Source organism: Excalfactoria chinensis, chromosome 3, assembly GCF_039878825.1.
Source record: "Excalfactoria chinensis isolate bCotChi1 chromosome 3, bCotChi1.hap2, whole genome shotgun sequence".
In the NCBI taxonomy this organism is placed as follows: domain Eukaryota; kingdom Metazoa; phylum Chordata; class Aves; order Galliformes; family Phasianidae; genus Excalfactoria; species Excalfactoria chinensis.
Genome location: NC_092827.1, coordinates 13,674,942 through 13,699,856, shown reverse-complemented (window position 1 = coordinate 13,699,856; position 24,915 = coordinate 13,674,942). Strand labels below are relative to the sequence as shown.

The window sequence follows — 24,915 nt, the reverse complement described above, 5'->3', positions numbered from 1 at the left end:
CTTGTCATCCTTATTGCACAGAATCACTTAAAAATTAGTTTCAGTGTTTTTCTTCTGATTATAACACTCAGTCCCTCCGTCACTGCAAAATGCATCCCCTTAAGCCAGAGTTATACCAATGAAACAGGACTGGGCTTGAATTCACTGTATTAAAATGAATCCTCACAGAGTCTCAGTTACATCTCAGCACATCTGCTGTGCTTGCAGAACTGACACCTGAACTAAAGACATTGGCACTGCAGGTGCAAAGCTTTTCCCTGCTACCTCAGGTTTTAAGGATATTGTGCAGAGGTAAGGGAAAGTGGAACCATCATGGCTCTGTCCCCTTTCCATAGTGTATTTAATAAGCATCCCCACCACAAATACCCCGGTGTGCAGATGAACTCAAAACACCGCTGAACCTTGCTGAAGCATAATATAGTCACAAGTTCTCCCCAGGCTGGTGTGAAGCTGTCCGTGTCCCACGGCACACTGTAATTTACAGGCTTAATCAAGCTATGAATAGCAATGGTGATCTTTTCTTTCTTCAGAGAGGACAGAAAAAACAGATGGTGAGAAAAGGAGAGCAAAAGCCATTGGAGAAATGAGGTTGTAAGCCGAAGCAAAACTATGCCTCTATTTTATTATGTTTTCATTTTTGTCATAATAGGGGTCATAACTGCTTTTTATAGCCTTTCTCTTTAAAAAGTCATCCTAGAAACTTTATTGAATTCTCCACTGTTCTTTCTTTTTGTAGTTAGAGCAAAAAGTGTGTACTTTTAAATTCTCATTTTAAACTCTGCAAACCTGCATAAGCACATACAATAAAAACTCTTATAAAGGCTCCATATAAAGGTAGGGAATAGAAAATTGACAAAGCCTCGTGGGTTTTTTTAGCACAAGGTAGGTTTACTTTTCTAGGACCATGTGTAGGTCAGAAGGACATCTACCAAACGTTTGTCACCTGCAACATGCTTGTCAGCATTGAAGAGAGCTGCATCCAGGGGAAGGTGCTCCTACCAGTTCTTCTGGATTCTCATGACCTCTGCTGTGCTCTCCTTGTGGCAGAGGCAGCTTGGGAAGTCCAGATTGGAGTCCAAAGCTTGGGAGCATTCTGAAAGCAGGAGTTTGTATTCCGCTGGTTTCTATTTCATCTAGATTTGTCTGTCCTTCACCTCAGTGTATTCTAATGTAGAATGAAGTATCGTGTTTTGGAACAAACACTGGAAAGCTGCTCCCAGTGCTTTGTGTGTCCATGCACGGTGGCCTCTTGAATGAACAATGGAATGAAGTATCATAGGAAAAGGTGCAGGTCTTTTTTGAGATTTCTACTTTTGCAAACCAGAATACAAGCTGGTGGCTCCTTGCCATAGCTTTGTTCGGTATCTTTTTACTCATTTTCTCCTGCTACCACATAACATCTTACATGAGTGCATTTAAACTAATCTGAAGTGACCATTAAGGATACCAAAAGATAGATGTCTCCTGTTTGGCAAAACAATGTTTGAAAAAGAAGGAAAACTAAACTCTGTTAGTCATAGAGGTTATGTTGGCCTTCTCAGGCTGCTTTCTCATGCTGTTGGCTTTGTAGCATGTTGTGGGATATTAATGACTGTTTGGTTAACAAGGACTTTGAATGTGGTATCTCTTCAGAAATGTAATTTAACGTGGAGCTCCACTAGTGTGTAACTAATTAGAAAAGCTTCTGGAGCTGAAACATAAGTCATTGGAAGATGGGTAAAAGCATGTCAGTCTGCTTAGTATGCAGGTCTTGCTCTGAAACTGCTGTGTCGTGACTCAATAACCAGGCTGATCACCAGCGTATCACCATCACTCCCACTTATCTCAGCAGTGGCTTCTCTGGCACCTGGAGAATGACTCGAGCATCACGGTTCCTTTTTCCTTTTTTCTTTTCCTCATCTGATCTATTCTAGATATTTAGAGAGACGTTTTCACATATTGTGCTTGAGAAGCCATTTCATGACACTGTGCTGAAAACAACGTTTCTGCTGCAGCAGGTTGGATACTGGGAAAAATTTATTCTCCAAAAGAGTGGTCAGGAGCTGGAACGGGCTGCCCAGGGAGCTGGCGGAGTCACTGTCCCTGGAGACCTTCAAGAAGCATTTAGATGTTGTACTGAGGGACATGGTTTAGTGGGGAATATAGGTGATAGTTTGGACCGCATAATATTAAAGGTCTTTTCCAACCTTAGTGATTCTATAAATGATGGGAGAGAAGAAGAAATGCTTTACAGGCCCTATTGCAAATTCTGCGATAAGATTGCTTATTATTTCTCTGCAAGAACAATGACCATTGAAATTTTCTAGTTATGGATTACGTCCACCAGTGGTTCCATCTTTGCTACATATTATGTTGCATGTGGCAGGTTTTGAGCCCTGGCTGTCATAACTCTTGATATTAACAGCTGAATGCTGGACAAAACATGCCTGCAACAGATATCTATAGAGAACAACCCCAGAACTAATCAGCACTTTTGAGTACTTAATTAATTACATGGTGAAATCTGCCCCATGAAAAAACCCTCCAAACCCTACTATGGCTTTGCAAAATGCAACACATTATTTTGCTTCCCTGGTTCTGCTGCTTTCTGCACTTCTCCATCTCTTACATTCCTTCCTCCCACTGCCCACGTGTATTTCTTCGCTGCCCAGCATTAATCAGCAGAGGAGAGGTGTGATGCAATGTGCATTTATTGCTTATGTGCAGATGTGTCTGCTTACTTGATTAGCAGCCTCCAGCATCCTGTTGGGTTTGGATTCCTCATTGTGAGCAGCTGTTCCCAGCAGTGTTATTCAGAGCCCCTCCACGAATCCCAGCTCCACAAGGTGGCTCTCGATTACTTTGAAATTGCCACTGTGTTTGTAGATGAACTGCATCCTCGGGGCTCTACAGATGCACAGTGATATAGTGGAAAGTGAGATTCCCTTTAGCATGCTGCATATTCTTTCAGTTAAACTGGAAACGATGCAAAATGTAATACAATTAGAAGTATTATAACTTGAAGGAATGTTTCGTGTTAACTGTTTAATAAAATCTGAAAAAGGGGAAAACAAAGGCATTGTACATGCCTGCAATGTGCAATGGGACATTCAAACCTTCGCTGCCTTTGTGGCTGCTAAGATCACTTTCCTAGATGGGTCCTGCTCATGCTCTGTTGCTCTGTAGAATGAGATGAACATAGTCACCCAGTGAAATCTCTGCTGGTATGGACAGAAAGAAGGCAGGTTGGTGCTCCTCAGGAAAGATAACCTGCCTCTGAAGGCTGGGATCCACAGTGAGGTCTTTCCTTCCTTCCAGCCAGGACTCTGGAATCCCCAGGGCAGACCTCACAGCTAAGTTCACGGCTGACCACAACTTAGCATGGCTTCATATCACAAGAGTTGGCTGAACCTAAGAGCGTTGCTCCTTAGATCAGCTCATGCAAACATGAAGTCCTTCCCGGAGGTCTGCATCTCCAGGGCAGGTTGTTCGATGACTGCAGATAAACATCAGCTCTCCTTTATGCAGGGTCACACATAAAGCTGGAGCAAACCTATGGCCCTGCAGAGTAACTCTGTGAGATGAGCTGGGCTGCCCATCTGAGAAGGTAGAACTCCATACTCAGTGTATGACTGGATATGCCTGCCCTCCCCTGTGTTAGTTGTATTGCTGCTTTCACCAGTCAAAAGTTCAACTTCATGCTGCTCACATCCAAAGTACGGCACAAGAAAACCTGAGTAATCTCTGAAAAAAAACCAAATGTTACGTGCTTTCTGTTGTTTGGGACATTCAAGGTCACATTTTCAGGCTTTCCACATCAGGGCTAGAAACACATTTTAAAAATAACATTTGAAAGCTGAAGCTGTACAACAAACACTAAATACCACAAGGCAATTCTGCGTGTGCCCAAGCAGTAATGTTAAATTCATTCTTCTTGTCTCTTCCTTCAAAGCTGCATTCAGCTCAGCCCCTCCCTGGTTATCCTTCCTGCCAGGCTGCCTGCAACCCCTACGCTCCATCAGTGTTCCCACCTTTGTCCGTTCCTGTGTTTATTTCTTGCACAACTGCTCTCCCCACAGCTTTGTCTCTGCTGCACTTCTGCTTGGCACAGCTTTTCCCCTTGACCCTTCCTATATCATGATCACTGTTAGAGATTGGTTAGACTAAATCCATATGGTTCAGATAAAAGCACCTCTGTCTTGTTTTCCTAATTTCCCTCTGTTGCTTTCCATCTGTTTCCTTTTCTGAAGGTACAAAAATCAAATTGTGGGTGCTAATAACAATGTATATCTGCTATAAGCAGGAATCTGGTAGATGTGCCCAGCATTAATCTTTACAATCTTTAGAGCAGCTGAGGTTGTGTTTCTGCTCCAGCTCTTTGTAGTAGGTGTCTGACAATGGGTAAAGTCTGTATGGGACTCCTGGGAGAATCTGTGATGCTGAAGTTCTTATCCCGAAGCCAATAAAATTTCATAAGCAATATCCTGAAGGATAGGCCAAAGGACACGTCTTTTGGTTCAAGATGTAGTTTTTGTGCCTTCACATACAGAAAGTCTGCACTCAAGAGCCAGAAATGTGGTATCAGCAGTGGAACCCAGTTCATTAAAAATTCAATTCAATGGAAACAACAGGACGTATTATTTATCTAAGCCTTGAATCAATCTGACTACTATGCATAATGATTTTAATTAGAAAAGTGAGCTGAAGCAGGAAGACAGTCTGTCTCCTGGCTTTGAAATTATCATATGCCTATCTGTATGCTTGAGTAACTTGTAATTAGGGACAAAGGTTACACATCATTTTATATGCTGAAAAACCGGTTTTGAGCATGTCATCTCAAAAAAAAATATTTAAGAAATAGATATAAGACTTGCTACCCCTATTATACTCTGAATTTTTGCTACCAGATTACTAGTCTGCACTAGTTAGTTGATGGTCTTAGGAAACATTAATGGAAGCTTTGCAGTCATAAAAAGCCTGAATACGTAACTAGCACTACCAACGCTACTCTTTGTACAACTTTTTGTCTGAAGTTTGGTAGCTTTTCATAGCTTTACCTCACCTGCATGGAAAACACGGCTCAGAAAAGCTGAGCAGATAATCCACACACACAGAACAGGGCCTGCCCACTCAAAAACTTTGCTGGGCTGCCACACCAATATGCTCAGAGTTACACTAATATCGCTCCCCATGCAGACCCTCAAACTTCTTTTGTCCCTTCTCTTCAGCTGCTACCACTGAAAATGAAGTGTTCTGGTTCTGGTGAATTAGCAGAGTTCTGTCACTGTGCTTCCTTTGACATTGCTTTGCCCAGGTGTGATTAGCAAGCAGAAGTCCACTGAGGCCCTGCCTCATCAAAGCAGTCAGTGCTTAATTTAAGCGAGTTCTTCAGTTGAGTTAGATCCATGGAGCGGCCTGCTCACAGGGTGACTCCAAATCCAGCTCCTAGCAGGAGAAAGGCTGTGTCTTCTAACCGAGACACAGCTCTTCCTGGTTTACCATATACAGAGCACTTCTGATTTTTATTTTTTCAAGATGGGATTTCATCATAGAAATCCATTAGAAAAAGATCCAGCTCCATCACATGAAAAGGCCTTGCTTTCCCAGAACTGTATTTTTGCAAACAAAAATAAAATAAAATAAAATATGGAAATCAATATAACAAGTAGGATCTGTTTCATCAGGGTATTAGCTGCGTTTTCTGTGAGGCTGATGATCACCTTTTACCATGTCAGGAATTATATGCATAATTCTCTCTAATGGGTGTTACAAATGTTCATCCCACACTGAAAAAAGATCACAGTTGGTATGAGTAATAACTTCTTTTTTTTTCATGAACATAAACAGTTCCCCTCTAGCTCTGTACATATCCTCCAACATCAATGTAACCACAGCTGTCAAGGGAGCCTCACCTCTTTCCATGTATATTTTAGCTTTAATTTTTTCCCATGCTTTCACTCGGTGGTTTTTTGGGGTTGTTTTTTCTGTTTGTTTTTTTTTGTTTCGTTGTTGTTGTTGTTTTTAGGGGCCTAAACCTAAACCTGTTCTCCAATTCTGTGGGCAAATTCATTGCAATAACAGAGCTCAGTGTTCAGACATCACCATTAGCGTAGCAGAAATTAGAGACCTACATCAGGATCTGGAGGTTTGGTGGTTTTTGTTGGTGGTGTTTTTCTTGTTTTTTAACTGAAAGCAAATTTCAGATCCTCATTTCCCTCATCCAAGGATGCTGAAGTGCTTAATGCAGTTAAATGAGTTCTGCTCTCCTTTCAGCAGCAATAGCCTCCCTCCAACAGATATGGCAGGGTGTCAGGTGGGGCATGGGCCTGGCCAGGGTGATCTGAGGATGCTCAGCAGAGAGGCATGGCGGTGGAGGGGCACATCCCCTCTGGGACCATGTCCCCTCTGGGACCATGTACCTTCAGAGGTGAAGCCCCTTGGTGAAGCCCCCATGTAACTAACCTCTGCGATGCTCCTGTGTCCCCTCAGAGGTGAAGCCTCAACAGTGAAGCTTCCAAGCCTCCTCAAAAATGAAACATCCACGTTCCCACTGTGAAGTTCCTCCTGTTTCCACAGAAGTGAGGCTGGATATTAGGAAACACTTCGTGTCAGACTGAGTGTCCGCATCCCCCCATAGACCGCCCGAGGCCGCCGGGAAGGGCCGGAACGCAAGCGCCTGGGCTGCCGTTTCCGGGCCGGCCGACAGGGCGGGCGCTCGGCGCGGTTGCGATGGTGGGATCCCCGGAGCAGCTGCCCGGCGCCCGGCGGAATGGACGAGGAGGACGTGGTGCGGGGCGGGCTGGGCTGAGCTGAGCTGGAACGCGGCCCCGTGGGCGGCGCTGACACGCGGGGCGTTCGGTGGCTGCGGGCGGGCTGCGGGCGGCGCTCGGGGCTGCGGTGCTGGGGCGGGTGAGGCCCCGGCTGCGCTCCCGGCCCGGTGTCGGGGTTGAGGCCCGGCCTGAGCGCGGAGCTGCCCGGCGTGCGCGTGGGGCTGTAGAAGCTCTCCTCTTCCTGCTGCTTCTGTGGGTTTCCCTGTTCTTCCCTCTTGCGTTTCTCCGGGCACAGCCCTCCGTGCGTTGTGCAGGCAGCTCCCACGTGTTTCTGCGCTACTCTGGAGATTCGGTCTCACTTTCATCTCCAGGCCTCTATTCCCCTTCCTATTTCTGAAGGGTGTTTTTTCTTTGTTTTCTCCATCGCGTCCTGTGCCCTGTGTGTGAATTACTGAGGCACTGACTTAGTTACCAGCTTCCCGTTACGCTGAAGTTCACGTGTTGGTGCTTGCCAGCTCACACCTTGTTGCCTGGGACGAGCTAATAGCGAACACTGCCACTACCCGTTGTCTGCATCAGCTCACCTCAGGGACATGCGTTTTATGCAGCTAATCCTGAGAGCTGTGCAGTAGCCTGGCAGTGGGGTTATCTGCTGTGTGAAACTATTTGTTTCTTTGCCTTTCAGGGGGATTTTGATGAGCGCTGTGCGCAGTGTTCAGAAGTGAACTGGGGTCTCACAGATGGAGGCAGATTTTATTGCAGAACTTGCCACAATGTTATTGAGGTAAAAAGCGGAGCTGTTGGCCTTCAAGCTGCTTTATTTTGGTTATGTCCTGGTTTTTAGGTTACAAACAAGGCTATATGGTGTGACCTGTGTGCCCTAAGAGCACTGCCTGGATATTACTGTGCTGCAGCACAGCACCTCTGTGACACACTGACATGTGACACCTGTATGTCCAAGACAGTAATAACCTATTTTGACTAATTCTGAATGAAATATTTTGTCTGGGTTAAGAAAACAGAGCAAGTAATTCCAGTACTTTTTATGATGGGACAGTTGACGCAAGTTAAGGTCTGGTGTTTTCCTTGCTAAGATGTGTTACTGTTTTGCAGAGAACTCGAGAAGTTGTAAACACTGATGCTTTTCCTAATGCAAGAATCCAGACAATCTCCAAAGGCTCTAGAAGTCAGAAGAAAACTGGTACGTTGTACACAAAGCTCTACACTGTGCATACAAGTAGATGCACTGGTTCACTGAGCACATTGTCTTCAGTGGTGGCTGAAAGCAGATAACTAGTAAGGACCACAAAAAGGAAAGTAATGCATCCCCAGGTGCTGTCAGAGCGTTCAGCAGCCCCAGCCTCAGTGAGTTCCAGAGGCACAGGTGGCCTTCATGAAGTTGGTGGATGTTGTGCATTAGGCTTGGTGTTTCTGCCACTTGGGTCTGCGCAGGCTGCTGCTCACTGAAGATAGTGCGTGGTGGTCATTCAGATATGGTGATCCCTTTGTTCCTTCCTTGTGATGACTGTCACGAAAGAGCTGTCTGTATGTAAGTGAAGTGTGTATGTGTACTCTGATGGCTGGAGAGTTGTTTTGCTGTTGTGGCCACTTTCAAAAAGCAAAAATGCATTACAGTGCTACATGAAGCACGGGGCTTTCTTTATCTCTGATAGGCTGACTCATCTACAGTGTACTGCAGTGGCAGGAGATGACTGAATTCCTTTGAAAAGAACAATTGTGTGAAGTTGAAAGGAGGAGCAAAGAAGGGCCTTAACACCTCCACCTGCCTTTCCCCTGCATGACTCCAAAAGTCAGAGCTGAGACTTCATGCCTTTTACTTCTTGTCTTGGGCTTGTCATTATCCATCCCCAATGCTTCTTAGCTTCATGCAGTCCCTTCTGCAATTACAGTTGCACAAGACTATGTCAGTTTATTTTCATACATGTGAAGGGTTAAGCTGTACCTGTGGTTAGCAGGTAAAGCCAGCATCCCTAATGCAGGGGAGTAACTTGGGGCAGATAACTTCTAAGATGATGAGATGCAAGGTGTGATTGAAGGGGAAAATAATGAATAACAGCTGTGGAGTGAATGTAAAGAGATTTGGGAGCTACAGAGACTTTTTCTTAAAACCAAGAGTATGTGGAAAGAACCTGTAAATGTGGAGAGGTATGGTGGAAAGTAAATGTAATGCTGTCTGAGGAAATAGTGAATAGATTGGAGCAGGCCTTAGGAAATACGTCTTATGCTGAGATACGATAAGAACTCTGAACATCTGAAAAACTTTCTTGCAGTTAAACCTGTATGATTCCATGAGAGACAGTGGTGAAGAACACCATGATTTATATATGTGTATATATATATATTTTAATTTACGCCTGATGAGGTACTGCAATGTAACGTGTTCCAGTTTTTCATGCTCAAGATGGGGAGGAAAAGACATTTTGTTCTTTCAACAATAGGTTCTACTTAAAAATTGGTCACTAGGCAACTCTCTACTCAGTTACAAATGTCGTGTTAGAAATGATAGGGAAATATATTAACATTTGGAAATATGGTTAGAACAGCGCTTGTTCAGTAATATTTCTTCTTTCTTAAGCCTGTAAGTGGAAGTTAATGTAATATTCAGTGTGATGGTCTTTGATCTCATATCTGGAGTTATTTAACAGAGATGTATCCCTGTCCTGGTACAAGATAACAATATTAGGTGGAAATACCTTGCTTAAGGTTTAAAAAACACTTTCTTTTTAATAGATGGAGGCTTGGAATGGTATGTTTGTGAAGGCTTTCAGCTGGTACTAAAGCAACAAGCTGAAGCTTTGGAAGCATTGGGAGTATGTCCACGAATGAAGGTATGTAGAGATCAGTGTGAATCCTACAAGCTGTGAGTTGTGCACACTGTGAGTGTGCAGCAGGGCTGTTGCTTAAAGATACTGTAATTTTGGGGGTAAATCAAATCCCTCTCTTAAAAAAAAATATTGAGTGCATGTAAACGAACTTAATTTTCTTCATAGTTATAAGACATTAATTAAAAACTGGAGGTAATGAAATCGGAGCTGGAATATTATTTAGGTCCCTGACTTAGCAATTGTGTTCTGTTTTCACAGAAATTAATGGTTTTCTAAACCTTGCACTAATTGTTGTCCATTTGGGTTTACCAGGATGAAATTCTGTACAATTTTTGGAGGCGTTACCTTCAGAAGAGCCAACAGGCATATTGCAACAGACCATCTGGTGAAACTATCAAGGCATCATCAGTAAGTGAAAAGCTCAGATCCTATGAGATATTGGTTATCTTTTTTTAAAGAGTAACAACAAAAAACTTTCTTTGAGCTGCATACCTAACTTGCATTAATCTCACTCCAGTGAGAATGTCTTCTAAATGGCATATGATGTGTCCAGGCTTCTGAAGTTACTTATTTCATTACACTTTGCTCCTATAAATTGCCTCCTTTCTGGTCACTGTAGCAGATTGGGATGTAACAGAATCACAAAGAAATTTTTTTTCAAGGTTTCTTTACAATACTGGTGATTCATAGAGCAAGTAAATATGTGAACAGCTTGCATTTCAACTTCATGTACTAGATCTTGTATCTGTTATGCTTTATTTAGTTTATTCAGATTATTAAAACAGTGACTAACAGTAGATAATACTATGTCTTATTTACAAAAAACAGGCATGTGATAGCAGTACAGACATGGACAGTGAACCAGAGCGATCTAGTCTGCTTCATTTTTTATCTGTCTCTGAAAGTGATGGGGATCTACAGACAGATTGCAGCTATGCCTCATCAGTTGGCAAGGTCTCAGGTAGGAGCAATGAAGTGAAGTATCTGGAAACCATTCTTGTATACAACTTAGGTGTATTTGTGTAGAACGAATTGGAAGGACTTGTTGACATGTAGCTGGAAATTGCAGAGTTTTCAGTCATATTTGCCACAGAGGTATTTTGTATTCTACCTGTAGCAAAAGACTTCTTTTTTCCCCTCTTTTTTTTCCTCTCTAAAGTTGAATGTGATCTGGAACTGCAGAGGGAAGTTGTATTTTGTAGCCATGTTGCCCCATGCATCCTGTCTGGAATGAGGAAAGAAAAAGCTGTTTTATCTACAAATCTACATGTTCACAAATGCTGGAGTTGTAAAGAATAAGCGCTTGTTTAGCCAACAGCAGAGCTGTCAGTCCTAACTGCTCTATTTAAGAAAAAGAGGTGATTCTTTTGTTCCTTTTTCTTCTTCACGTTATGTGTTTTTTTCCTGTCTCATACGTATTTATCTTTCTATTTCTTTTCCTTAACAGTGTTTTTGGTACTTCTGTATCTCTTGTCCTGCATTATGTTCACTATCTTTATAGCCTTTTTCATCCAAAATCTTGTATCATTCCTTCAGCTTCTCCTTTCTGTTCACGAATGAGCTCAAAAACATTAACTGAGTTCTAAACGTTTTAATTAAAACACTACAGAAAATTGGAGTCTTTGGTGTTACTGGGCAAGTGTCATGTCAGACAGTGCTGTGATGTCTGATAATGGAAATACAACTCAAAGCATATTTGAATGTTTTTGCTTGCACTTTGAGTTTCTGATTCTTCTTTTATGCTTGATTCTTTGTTTGTCTTTTCCTTCTTTGTCTGTTTCAGTGTTTGCTCTTCCCATGTTATGTGGTTCTCTTTATGTTCCACGTCTGTTCTTCTATGATACTGCCCATCTACCGTCTGAAGAGTATAATCTCGTCCTTCCATATTCTTCTCTTTACTTTATTCAATCCAGAAATGAAAACAGAATGAGAAACTTGAGCTACAGCAATTAGAAATAATAAAAACCTTTAAAACTTTTGAACAGGATTAGAGAGGGGGAAATGGGGTAAAATAGCAACGCAAACTTTTGTGAACACAATGCAAACACTTGTCATCCTAATATACTAAAACATCAAGGTTTGCAAGTAAAAAGTCTCTGTATGTTCATACACAGGAGATCCAGGGTGTTTTACAAGTACGTATTAAGTAGGAAAGAACATAGTGGAAAAAATTCTAGTGAAAATCCTCAGTTGAATTCTTCCCTTTAGATACCTAGAGGAACTCCTTTCTTTTTTAGGAGCTGTGCCTCCTATATGTGTCTAAAAGTCAGCATTAAGATAGCCTGTAATTTAATGTGTACTTCTCGGTCTGTTTTGGAGAACAGATTAACCTTTAGGTAGTCATACCTATTTCACTAAAAGCCTTTATAAGAGCTTAGTGACAGTAAAAGCCTATTTTGGAGCAACCAAAGAAACATAGCAATTATTTACTATATTGAAATTCGATACAAATAATACTAGATGTGTTCTAATAGACCATAAATTGTGGTGAAGATTGATTCATTTCCTCTTCGGTGCCATTTCTACTGAGTTGTTATTGCTACAGACTGGAAACCTCAACGCTCTCCTAAGAGGCTGCTCCAACATGCAATTGTTGTGTTGGGGTTTTTTTTTGTTTTATTATTTCTTGTTATTTTTGTATAGGGATAATAGCAAATTGCACTGAGTACAGTGCTGAGATATTGCTAGGGAAGCCTATTAAACTCTTAAATTATTAGATGTGTGTAATTGTATGTTGTCACGTCTTGCGTAAGCTGCAAGAAATAAAAGGAAATTGTGTGCTATCATTGAAGCCACAAATATAATGAGGATTATTCTAAATTGAGTTGAATGTGAAATTAATAATGAAGCTCCAGTCGTGAAGCTGCCTAAGCACATATATCCGTGTAAAAGGTGAAACTGTTGACTAAATGGATTAACTGAAGGCTGCTGCCTTTATTCCCCAGCACACCTACACGCAACAGTCACCTCAGGATCCTCTCGCCGAGTCTGTGTCCCTGCGTGCTGTCTCCTTTGTCCTGATGTCCCTTTCTTGAGGAGCCAGTAGGTGGCATCAAAGACTAATTCTGACTCAGAAACACAATATGGCACATCTGCCTGCCTGTGTGTCAGCGGGTGCCAGACCTCTGCCCGCTGCCACCTCACACACCTGGGTTTCACCTACCAGCTTAACCGCGGGGCTGCCCAACTCCCTACTCAGGCTGCTTGCTGTGGCCCCACAGCTCCCATCTTGTGAGCTGCACATCAGCCTTCACACTTTCTGCCCAGACTGGGGAGCTGTGGGAGAAGTCACTGCAAAGTCAGCATTGATGTTTTGTGTTGGTGTGCTTTAGAAATGAACCACTTTTGTTTGTCCCGGGGAAGAAGAGCTTTTCAGTGTTTGTTCCTCCTTCCCTGAATTCCAAGGTTTCATTGCTGAAAAGGTTCCCAACTCATAAGTCGCTCCCATAATTAAGTTTCCTGTTGCTGCTTCTCTCTGGTTATTGATTCATCTCAGTAAGGATATAGGAAGGTTTGGTTGTTTTGTGGTTCGTTGTGGTTTTCTTTAATCTTCTTTACCATTTGATACTTCTGTGTTCTAAAGTTCTTTTTTTTTTTTTTAAATTAATTTAAATAAATAAAAAAGAAACAACAACAACCTACTTTCTGGCAGATGGAAACACACCTTAATTTCAGTAAATTCCGCAGTGTAGGTTGTGTTCTTATTAAAGCTCTGACAGTGCAGAAGCTTAAAACTGTTTTAATCTCCATCTCCACGGTGTTGGTTGAAGTGCATAGAATTTTCCCTCTTTTCTCCACTGCTTCCTTATCTGTCAAATGGAAAATAGTATTTCCAGCTCATGACTGCAGTTAAACTCAGATTTCTGAGAAGCTGGGAAGTGTAGCTCCCACCAAAAAGTCCGGAGACCAATAGGTTCTGTTTTTATGGGCTCCGGATTGAGGTCTGTTTTCATGTGATCCAATGTTTCACCTGGGATAGGTGTTTAGGGGACAGGTTGTTGCCTCATATAATGGCAGATGAATAAATTAGATTGAAGCTGTTCAGCAGTAAAAGTACCTTGAGTACCAAACAACTGCAGAGTAATGATTTGGAAATGTTACTAGTTGCTGAACAAGAGTACTTGCATGTTCCTTTGTCTTGTTTTCTGTACCCATGGACTGTGTGTTGTATCAATTACATTTTTCTCTTCTGTTTTTACCATAAACCAAAGAAAACACCTCTGTATGCTCTGGATCGGTAGATGGTAGCTTGTACGCAAAAAAGAACCGAAAGGAGAAACTGAGGATGTCAATGCCAATGACCCTTTCGTTTTGTTACATGGCATTACTCTGGCTGAAAGAACCAATGACGTTATCTGATCTCTTAAGGTAAGAATGGGTGGTTGTTGCTTTTATGACTAATATTTATTTATTTATTTTTTAATGAGACCTTCAATGTTACCTTGTTAGTAATTTGTTCAGTGAGGAGTCCCTTGTGTTTGGTATCCATAACTATGCTCTGACACAAGAATTTGTGCAGCTGCTTCATGAGAACATTCTCTTCCGTTGTTTGCACTGAAACTCAAAGACCTGCAAGGCAGAAGGTTTAGGAGCTAAAGAAGCTTTTTGTCCTTCTCTTTTGAGATTTCTTAAGATTCACTGGAGTGGTAGGCATGGTCACATTTTTGCTATTTTTGCTGTTGTCAGCATGCCAAAACTAAATGAGTAAATGTTCTCTGGGACTTGCGTCAGTGTCATCATGCAAACAATGCCAGCAGTATACAGTGATCTGGAAGGTAACTCAGTAGCTTCACGTAATAGAGTGGGGCTCATAAATTAATATAGCAAGTCCTTTTTTGTCTTTATATCTTTGTATTTGTAATCCTCAGAGTTCAGAATAAAGAGTTTTCAATATGGTAGGTATAAAACAGTGCAATGATATAGTTTGGTGTTAAATATGGGGATTGTCAAGCAGTTACTGACAACATAGTTCCTTTCTCCCTCCTACAATGTGGATAGGAATATATTCCTTGTTTTCTTAAGGGATTAAACTGCCAGCTTTTTTCTTTTGTTAGCTATTTTAAATCAGACCAACACAGCTTACATTCAGAAATTGTTCGGGCTGCTCTGTAAGACCTTTGGTGTGCTGGTATTCTTTTTTAACCGTTGTTGAAATACTGTCCATTTCTAGAAATATGGGGAAAACGTCCTTTTTCTTTTTGCCAAAATGATCAAGTAACTGTAGGTGGGCAGATCAAATTGCACTTGGACAGAATGGAGGCAAAACTGATTCAAGATTCAGTTGATACGGTAGGCTTCAGTTGTTGAAGTTTTATTTATTTTTTATCCAAGTATGCAACCTGTGGGCTAAAAGACAAGGCAATGCTTGTGATGGATATCACTGGTATTGCTGCTGAAGGTTTAATACAAGGTGAGTTTATCCCAGTGCCTGATCTGCCCCTCTAGATGCCAACCTCCCTGCAGTTTGCTAGCTTTGTACAAGCTTTCTGAGAGCAATGGAAACATTCTTCTCTGAGTATTTTTAAGGCAAGAGAGGTTTGTATGTCTTGAACTACAGTGATTAATACTGGGTACATTAAACTGATGTTTAATCCTTTGATTTAAGTTCAGGGGATGGCTGCTGCCTTCAACAATCACACAAACTGTTGCATCTTTGCATAACTGGACATGCTGTTGTGTAAAAGATGCTTCTAAAATGTTCAGCAAAATGCCATGGCATTCAGAATCCAGAGTAGCACCCTGTACTACAGAAATAAATACTGAGTAGGTTAAGAAACAGCAGAAATCAAAACCAACTTTCAGGAAAATGGCAAAAAAAATCAACCCAAAACCTGTGAAAGCCAGTTGTAAGTCAGAATAGAATTCGGCAGTTAGGTGGACCGTGTTGATTCCATGTTAATGGTGTACTGTTGTGTTTGAGTCTCCAAGATCCAGAGACTGCAGAACAGATCCAAGACAATTCCGAACTCAGAGAGCATCCTTTGTCTTTATAAAACAATAAAAGTCAGGTACCAAATACAGCAGAGAAAAAGCATAATCAGAAACTAATAACTGGGAACTGAAATAAGATGATTTGAAAGAGCCTATCATTTAATTAGGGACAATGTATGGGTTTAATACACTCTATGTAAGGCCATGCATTTAGTGGGGGTATTGGAATGGTTCGGTGACTTTAAATGCACTGAACATAAGAAGTGAATTAAATGCAAAAAGTGATGTTTAAAAGAGCGCTGTTTGGATTGCAAAGTTTTACAATGATACGATAGTTGTAGGAGACTGGAATTCCATTATCATGTTTCCCTCCCTACCCTTAAGGTCTTTGCCTTTCACAAGCTTGATGAAGAAGGGAAGAGAATTCTAAACTGCATGAGCTACCATCAAACTCTTGTTTTCTGACGGCTGAATATTTAAGCTCAAAATTCAGACAATGTTAACATTTTTGCATGCGTTGAGATACAGATCAAAATAGCGACACACCAGAGATGAAAACATGAAATATTCAGCGTTGCCTTTAAAATCTTTGTAAGCAAATTGTGTTATTTAAACCATCCGAATTACAGTTGTGCTTCAAAGTTCTACCTTGTTTTGTCCTCACTTTGGTTTTCTCCCTGCCTTGCAGTCAGCTGACTCCCGCTCCTCCCTTGTGACACATGCTTAGGCACCACACCGGGGCAACCTGCCAGGTTTTAAAGGATTTACTACACCAAAAATACACTCCTCCTTGTTACTTGACACACTTAGCAGAAAAACACTACAATTACCTCCTCTGGAAGGGACATTTTTGGTTTAAAAATAACATTTTAACAACCTTCTGCTCTAGCCTGTGTAATACTAAATCCTTTTCCACTGTGAGTAATCTCACAGCACTCTTTCTACATGCAGCTTATTCTTCTAATTAATAAAATGGGGAGCTTGTGGAGGGGGAAGAAAATTGAGGTGCTAAGCTTTGAGAGGCTGAGAACTACTGCTTCTCAAATGAGGTTATACCCGGCTACTCCGGCAAGACTGAACTTGTAATCAGTTTGTGGCATTGCCGTGTGGCTTTAACAGATGCATCGTTTCCTCGTAGTATGCAGGATTTTCTTTGCACTTAGCCCTGACTAATGTATGCTGCTGCTGTAATTAAAAGCACACGGACTGTGAGCTGTATGTGCCATTCAGGCACTTCGCTGATACAACTTTGTCCCGTGAGTGTTTCGATCACCCATCTGTTAAATGGCAGGGCTGGAAGAACAGCAGACAGTTAAAGTATTCTCAAGTTCTGTTCCAAATCCGGGCTTTTAGAGTGAGTGTTAAAATCCTGAATCGCTGGCATGTTGCATTCACAGCAGAATATTTATGCTGTTTCAGGGGTTTTTAAAACGTGGAAGCAGCTTTCCACCTGAGAGAAGAGCATGTTTTTTGCACAGAGACAGTAATTTCAGGCTAGGATGGGTGTCGTCATTGTTTTTTCAGCAGTTGCAATGCTTTGACGTGGTAAAGCCAAGTTAGTGAGAACTTCTAAGAGCAAAACACCAAAAACACACAGCCACCATTTCTGTAAGCGTTGCTTGTCTCTTGTATTGCCTCTTGCATAGATATTGCTGTGTTTTCTCTTGTGCTGCATACTAGCACGCACCCAGCTGTTAACATTAGTTGAAAGCAAATCAGAACACTAGTTTTGCAGAAGAAAGTTATAGTGCTGTGTAATTTGCTTCAACATGATCACGTTGTTCTGGCGGCGCTGTCAGCAGAGTCTGGAAATCTGTTTTAAATCAAACCCTAGAAAACAAAAGCCTGTTCTCAGTCTAATCCTCAGTAGGAGAAGTGACACAAGTGCTTTTGTCAGCAGGGAGGAGGCAGGAGTGTGATGCAGAGGGCAGTGGGGAGGGTGGGATTTCCCATTTGGGAGGCAGTGAGCTGTTACGGGTCGTTTCGCTGCAATCGAGGCCACACCACGCCCTGTGCCTTGGTTGTTTGTCCTCCAGCTGGTGCTGTGCTGGCTCAGGAGTTGCTGCTCTCAGTTTCTTGGAGCCACCTCTCAGATCTGGCAGCTAATTGTGCAGTGCTCCTTACCAGGTGTCGCTCAGCGTTCACGATCAGCTGAGCCTTTCGTGTGCTTCCCTCCTCGTGGCACTTGTGGGAACTGCCTGTCGGGTTCTGATGGTTAGATGACAGCAAATAAACCCTTTTCTTCTTATAGCAGGGTCACAGAGATGCTTTTGCTGCTGCTGTGAGTTAAAATTGTGGAAGTGGATGGTAAGTCCCAGGGGCGCAGAGCTGGAGCAGGAGGAGGGAAGTACAACTAGTTATGTTGAGCTTTTGGGTTAGCTCAGTCCATTTTGTCAAACCATTCTTCTGGTTGAAGTTGTTCAGTTTATTGCAGTTTGCACGGAGCCGCAGAGCTGCTGGGTGGCTGCTCAGCATATCAGGCAGGGTGGCAAGCACACAGCAGGTGCTGGGTATGGGTGGTAACCTCAGCAAGCACGTGGGGCAGCACACGTTGCCAGCTTTAGTAACTGGCCCTTAAAACAGAATTTGAATCAGTTTCCTTACACATACTCTGTAATACCCAGCAAGGGATAATGAAGGTGCAGTGGAAAAGAAAAGGTGGGTTTGTGCCCTGCCACGTGTGAGGGGAGAGCTGAGCGCTCTGTCCGAGAAGACATTGTTCTGCCTTGGTCTTGTTTTGTTCTCCAGACACGATGTGAGTGGCAGTGACAGATGGCTGTGTGCTATGAGGAACTTGGGCTGCTGCTGGGAGGGGACCTCTCCGGCAATCAGGGTGTGCAGGTCCTGTCCTCTGCTGGGAGCAGATGCAGAGCCTGGCTTTACCAGCACTGTAAGAGTCTGTAGACCTTGTCAGTCTGTGTAGTAAGATCAGAGTGATGTTGTGCAGAAAGAAGACACAGCTGGCACAGGGGAGAAAATTGTTTTCAAATCTGATACCGTTTAAAGAACAGGGTCTGGTCTGTTTGAAGTGTTAACTTAGTCTCATCTAAATTATTACTCAAACAAATTCTGGGGAAAAGCAATCCAGGAAGGCAGTTGTGAGCCCTATGAGAGGCCGTCAGTAGGCTTTAATCTGGAATGAGAGCAGTGCCCGTTCTGTCATGAAGCTCCAAGCTTGTTCAGTGCTTGCTTTGCTTGTTGTGAGTGTCAGTATCAAATAAGCACAGGGTTTGGAAGTGCTGGTGTCTTGTTTTTGGTAGATGTTGCTAAATCCCATAATAAGGATCTGGAGAACAACATAAATCCAAAGCACTACTGGACACTACATGCCAGTGTGTAGTGAAAAGCACATTATTTGGGTGCAAATTTGAAGTAAATGATTTTGGATTTTATTAGCACGCAAAGTAATTTCTCACCGAAATTACAGTTTTTCTTAATCAGACAACAGAATGTAATTTTTGGAGTTGTGGCTCTGGGTGTGTGCCCATAATTCTCTGACTTCACCTCCACGTTGTTGCCTCACTCACAGCAGAAAGTGTTTCATCTTCCATTTGTGAAATTTACTTGCAGCATTAGCGTTCTGAAAGGCTCCGTACCACTCACGTGGGGCTTGAAGCAGCTTCAAAAACACAGGAGCTGAAGAATGTGCAGAACACACCGTATGCAAGCCTGCTGATTGTACGCTTGCTGCCATAACTTCACTGTCTGTCAGTCATAGCTGAGCTTGAACTTAAAGGCCTGTTAAGGGATGGAACTGGTGTTCACCCTGTGGAGTGTGTAGCGGTGTGTAATTCAGATAGTACTGCTTAGGCGGTATAATACAGATGTTGTTTTGAACCAGAAATTGATACGTGGATTAATTGTAGAACAAGCGTGCTTTTGTTGTGCTAACTGCTGTTTTTATTCATGTTTGCTTTTTTGCACAGGTTTGTTGTTGAAGGTCATATTCCGTATTTCAATGCTTATCAGCACTTTCCAGAGAAGATGAAGTTATATGGCCTTGATCTTAGGATCTTTTGTGTTGAGGTAATTTTTTTTTTCCTTTCAATAATAGATTAAAACCAACCAACCAGCTCATTTGTCTTGTGGTATTTTAATGTTTGGTTAATGTGCTAATAAATCGATTAAATCTGTTCTTACATTGTAGAGTTCAGGCTTCATGTTATTGTAGCCTGTGCAGAATGTGGTGTAGTCAGAGACCCTCCATGCTTTAATCATTAACCAGTCTAATTAGGCTGATTACCTAAGTTAAAACAAATTCAGTAAATACTTGTTGAGAAAAAGGTATTTGGAACTGCTGCTGGAATATTCAGAAATAGGATTTAGTTTCATGTCTGAGGGCTAAATAGTATTTGTGTAAAACTACAAGAAACAAACCTTCATCTTCATCCTTTGGAGATATTTGTGTTTCTCAAAGTGGTTACTTGAATTTTGGCCCCAACTAAATAAAAACCAAACAAAAATCCCAGTTAAAGTTTTGGCATGAGTTGCAGCCATAGAATCTGTACCGCACCTCAGAATGGGTGGTCTGGTTTGCAGAAAGGAGATCACAGTTGCCCAGGGAGGAACCCAGTCTGCCTAGTCTTGACATTTTTGAGTTCGCGATTGGGCTGAAAATTGCAGAAGAAAACATCAAGGTGTTTACTAGATCTTATGTTTCAAAGCTGATCTTACTTCTCATTGCAGCATAGAGATTACCTATCATTTATTCATCTGCATCCAGTTTTGCTATCTGTGTTTTGAGATATTCAGGAGAGCGGGTGGTTGTCCTGGAGTAGGAAGTCAAATTGTGCAGTACTCTATCCTCAAAGTATAGCCTGCGTTCTCTTCTTGGTGTTCTGTATGTGGTGTTCTGTAGACAGTTATCCTCAAAATCTTCTCTGATGATGACAGGACAAGAGGGAACAGCTTTAGGCTAACAGAAGGGAGATACAGGTTAGATGCTGGGAGAAAGTAATCTACTCAGAGGGTGGTGATGCCCTGACACAGCTGTCCAGAGAGTTGTGGGTGACCCATCCCCACAGGCACTCAAGGCTGGGTTGGGTGGGCCCTGGGCAGCCTGAGCTGGTGGGGGGCAGCCAGCCCATGGCAGGGGTTGGGTGGGTGGGCTGTGGGGTCCCTTCCAACCCAACCATCCTGTAATTTTGTGAAGAACTTTTGATCAGGTTATGGTCATTAAAGCATCTTTCATGCCTTGCTATTTATGTCACTATTTGTTGCATTTCAAGTCTGGTGAATGCAGACAGAGAATATTTTCAAAAACACAGCTGTTTCACAAGGTTATTCAGTAGTTTTTAGGTGTTTTTTGTTATTTTCTTAACCGTTCTTTAGTAAATTTAATTGTGCCCTGTGCTGACTGCCTGCAACCTGAGTTTTAATTAAGTAGTAGTTACGTGGCTGCTTAAGATACAAAGTCATAGTAAGCTACCATCTTATCAGCTAAGCATAGACGAATCAGAATTTGATAAGGGTCACCATAGGTATAATCATAGAATCATAGAATGGCCTGGGTTGAAAAGGACCACAATGATCATCTCGTTTCAAATATATAATGTATAATATACATATATTATATATTATATATGTAATATAAGTGCTCTCAGTGTCTTAGAAACCTATTTTCAGCAACAATTTTCCAGGTATCTAGCACACATTGAAGTTGTGCAAGGTTAAAGTTATTAGAGCTTTAAAAAATAAACGCAATAGTTACTACAAGGCGAGTTGCATCTACTTTCTGTCCACACAGTTGTGTGCGTATGCACACACAATGCTTTTTAATCTTCCTGTCATTCAGTTGCTGAAAGTGAATGCATGGAACACAGCTTGTCTTAGCATTTCCAACCAGTGAGTTTCAGTGCTGTGTATAATGCAGGGACGGAGGCCGTATCACTGTTGGCATTTCACTGTTCTGCCTGCAATTTAGGAGTTGGAGGTGATGAAAGAACATCGTATCTGTCGTGGGAAGAAAGGCTGTGGGAGCTGAGGTTTTTTTACCCCTGAGCAGGGTCTTCATTGTAGTAAGATGAGTAAGTGCTCAATAGGGCGGAGTGAAAATGGAGTCAGACTCCTTTCACTGAACACTGGATGCAATGGGCAACAGTCGGTGGGTGCATTTTGGAAAATCGGAAGCTTTAATTTAAACATAAGCTTTTCCATTTATTATTTTTTTATTTTTAATGTAACACTGAGCCCTGGAACAGGCTGCCCAAAACCACTGTGAAGCCTCCATCTTTGGAAACGCTTAAAGCCTGAGTGGACACGGTCCTGAGCAACCTGCTGTAGTTGGCTGTGCTTTGAGCAGAGGGTGGGTGCCGTGATCTCTGGGGATGCCTTCTGACCTCCAGTGTTGTGTGACCCTAATGGTGTAGCATGCCTCTGTCGCATCTTCGGTGTAGGTGGGAAATAAATCATGCAGCATTTAGTAATGGAACAGCTAGTAATGGAACAGAACGGTGGTTTCTGTATCATTGCATTCTGCACAGGGTGGGCTTTGCTTAAAACCATCCCCAAAAGGTTTCTGTTTCTGGACACCTGTTAGACACGTGTGTCAGGACATAACGGGAGATAAGTATTATCTCAAAGTATTTTCTGAAGGATAAAAGTTTTTTATTCAAGGGCTTCGTGTAAAATGTGAAATGAGTTCTTTATCTTCCATGTGTATTCATTTTTTCCATTGCTCTCCTTTCTAAATCTTTGTTTCATTATACATCCATCTTGCTTATCCCTTCCTCTATTACAGTTGTGCATGTTAGAAGTTAGCATTTGAGAAGTGGGTTTTATCTAAAAGTATGTTCACGGGGCAAGCAGCAGCAGTAATTAGTTCTTAATTTGGAATTCCTAAGCTGCCAAGACAGCAGAAGAAAAGGAAATGTTCATCTTCTACTGAAGGGGGGGAGCAGAGGGAGGTGAAGCCTTTTGCTAAAGCAGACTTGTAGCAGTCTCCACAATATTTGAGTTTTTTTCTTTCTTGATGACTTTTTCCGTGGAGGAGATCAAGGTTTTTTTCTTCCTATTTGCAATTTAGTTAACTACAGTTAATCCCTCCTGATCTGAAGGCATTTGCCAGTAGTTAACACATCTTTGATGAGCAGTCATCTCTTTTAGGTGGAATTCATTCTTGTTTCCTTATTGCTGACGATGTTTATCTTTAAAAGCCTGCTGGTGTAGGACTTAAAACTAGTTTGTAAATTAGTATTAGTATACATAAAGCTCTGTGGCTAATTTAATTGCAGCTCTATTTTTTTCTTTTTTCGGATAGCATTTGTCCTCTGGTGAAGCACCACACCAGTTCCTTTTTTCCATTCCTGCTTGACTGCAGGTTGATATTTCATTATTATTTTGTGTGTCCAGGAATAATGTCTGGTTTGATTCTCAGGTTACTGACATGCACGCAAACTTACATGTCTGTAGGTAAGCAGATCACTCCCATGACTGTTGTGCAACTCGATTTACCAAAGTATTGAAGATAACAGACACGTCAGTTTGGAGTATGTGCTGTGTGGAACAGGATAGGTGTAGCCTCATAAATATCTCTCAGATCCGGTTGTTCTGAAGAGCTCCTGGAATGGCCTTCATTTTAGATGCACAAGTATCTAGGCTTGGCGAGGAGCCAGATGAGTGACCTTGGTGGAGCTCCTTCATTCTCACCTATGGCATTCAAATAGCTCTTTTCTCCCTAAACTTGTTAAGAAAATATATATATATATATATTTCCTAAGGGGTGAAGGGGAGATCAGTTGGTCAGAACCAGCCATCCTGTTCAGAGAGGTCCATTGGACGCTTCACAGAACTGCGTTGATACATTTTGCAGCCTAGGACTCTTCAAATCAGTTTATATTCTGGTCGGTTTTAATTTTGTTCTTAATTGTCTTCTTCGCCTACTTCCATCCTTTATTTCCTGATCATTGCTTCCTGTACTGTACTGAGTTGCTGTGATTTGCTCTGCCCTCACCAGATTTTTCCCCATACATTTAAACTCTTTCCCTTTTTATATATTTCACCCCAGTAAGTGTTTTTATTTTTATGGTGTCTTCTTTCATGTTTCCAGTCTTATTCAGCCTCCCTGAAAGGCCTTTTGTTATCTCTTTCTTCTCCCTGATGTTGTCTTTCTTTTACGCTTAGTAGTTCATTATTCAGCATTAAAACGATATCTGTTGTCTGTGTCCGTAATTCTGGGCAGTTCTCCATTGTGCTAATAAAAAATTTGATTCATATTTATGATCTAACGTTGGGTTCGATAGGAAAAGGAAGAGCTTGAAAAGTGGCGTGTGTATTTGGTGCCCTAAGAAAAGGTGTTAATTCATCCCAAGCCTTCGTTTCCCTCAAAGTAAGGAGTGCTGGGTGTTGGAGTAGGTGTCACAGTGTAAATGGGATGTGGGATGGAAGACTCTTCAGCTCTTCCCAGAATGTGCTTCTTCAGTGCACGATTTCTGTTGCCTATTTATCTGCTCCCCTTATATCATTTACTTTTCCATAAACAAGGAGGATGCTCTTTTCAGAGCAGCAGCACCTGTAGATCTCCTCGTTGGAGCTGAAGCTTCCGCTGGCTCTCTCCTCTTATGACCTTATGAAGGTTGCTCGACTGACAGGGTATTTTTAGCTCCCATTTTTCCCATTGTCATTGTACTGTTTTCTTCAGAATCCGTGCCAGGCTAATCATTGTAGAGTTCCTGAATCTTCCCTTTTACATTTTTTAATATTAATTTTGTGCGCCCTTTGATCTTCAGAATTTCTTCAGATATTTAAAAAAAAACCATTTGTGTTTCAGAGAACTCCTGAGCTCCTCAGTTATTTCCTTGAAGCTTCCTTGTGTGTAAATTCCCGAGGCCTGTCCTTTGTGAAATACTTCATTTTATCAGATGCTCCTTTTTTACAGGCATAAATTTTCTCCGCCTTCCATATTATTTTAACCTTCTTGTTTATTTAAGCATTCTTCTTCTTCTTCCAGTTACTGAACAAACTTTCTTTTTATTCCTATTTGTTTCATGGCTTGCCTATTTACCTTAAAATTAAAGGTTCTTTTGGTGATGGTGGATTTTTTTGTCTGCTTTCTTTGTTGTGTATGGCTTAGTTGCCTTCACCTTTGATTTCATTGCAGAATATCTACAGTTCTGTTTCTTGCCTCTTTTATCCAGCAGCTTGTTGTTGAGTTGTGTGCCTGCTGTTATGTTCTCCCTTTATTCCATTATCCCAAAAACCCAAGAGCAGTCAGGTAGTACTACTGACCAGCCAGTACTGTGTTTGGAGAGGCCCAAAGCACATCCTTTTAAGTCAGGAGCTGGGGATTTTTGTATATTCTACTGTCATAACTGAGAACCAGGTTTACATTTGGGTTCTGTATCCTTGTGCTGCTCAGTGTTGGACTCCTTTGCTTTCAGGTTTGTGATGAT

The 24,915-nt window shown here is 41.8% G+C and overlaps 1 protein-coding gene across 2 annotated transcripts in view; it reads left to right on the top strand.

Annotated features, from left to right (window-relative positions):
- Nucleotides 1–6,620: 6,620 nt before the first annotated feature.
- Nucleotides 6,621–24,915, top strand: part of TAF1B (TATA-box binding protein associated factor, RNA polymerase I subunit B) — a 45,867-nt gene continuing 27,572 nt past the window's right edge. The window contains exons 1-8 of one of the 2 annotated variants that reach the window (XM_072331853.1): nucleotides 6,621–6,766; nucleotides 7,435–7,533; nucleotides 7,863–7,950; nucleotides 9,501–9,598; nucleotides 9,908–10,003; nucleotides 10,424–10,556; nucleotides 13,807–13,963; nucleotides 19,453–19,552. In XM_072331853.1, coding sequence (XP_072187954.1) covers nucleotides 6,749–6,766; nucleotides 7,435–7,533; nucleotides 7,863–7,950; nucleotides 9,501–9,598; nucleotides 9,908–10,003; nucleotides 10,424–10,556; nucleotides 13,807–13,963; nucleotides 19,453–19,552 — 789 coding nt within the window. In that variant the 5' untranslated portion in view covers nucleotides 6,621–6,748. The remainder of the gene's footprint in view (nucleotides 6,767–7,434; nucleotides 7,534–7,862; nucleotides 7,951–9,500; nucleotides 9,599–9,907; nucleotides 10,004–10,423; nucleotides 10,557–13,806; nucleotides 13,964–19,452; nucleotides 19,553–24,915) is intronic. The other variant, XM_072331854.1, reaches the window with a different exon arrangement.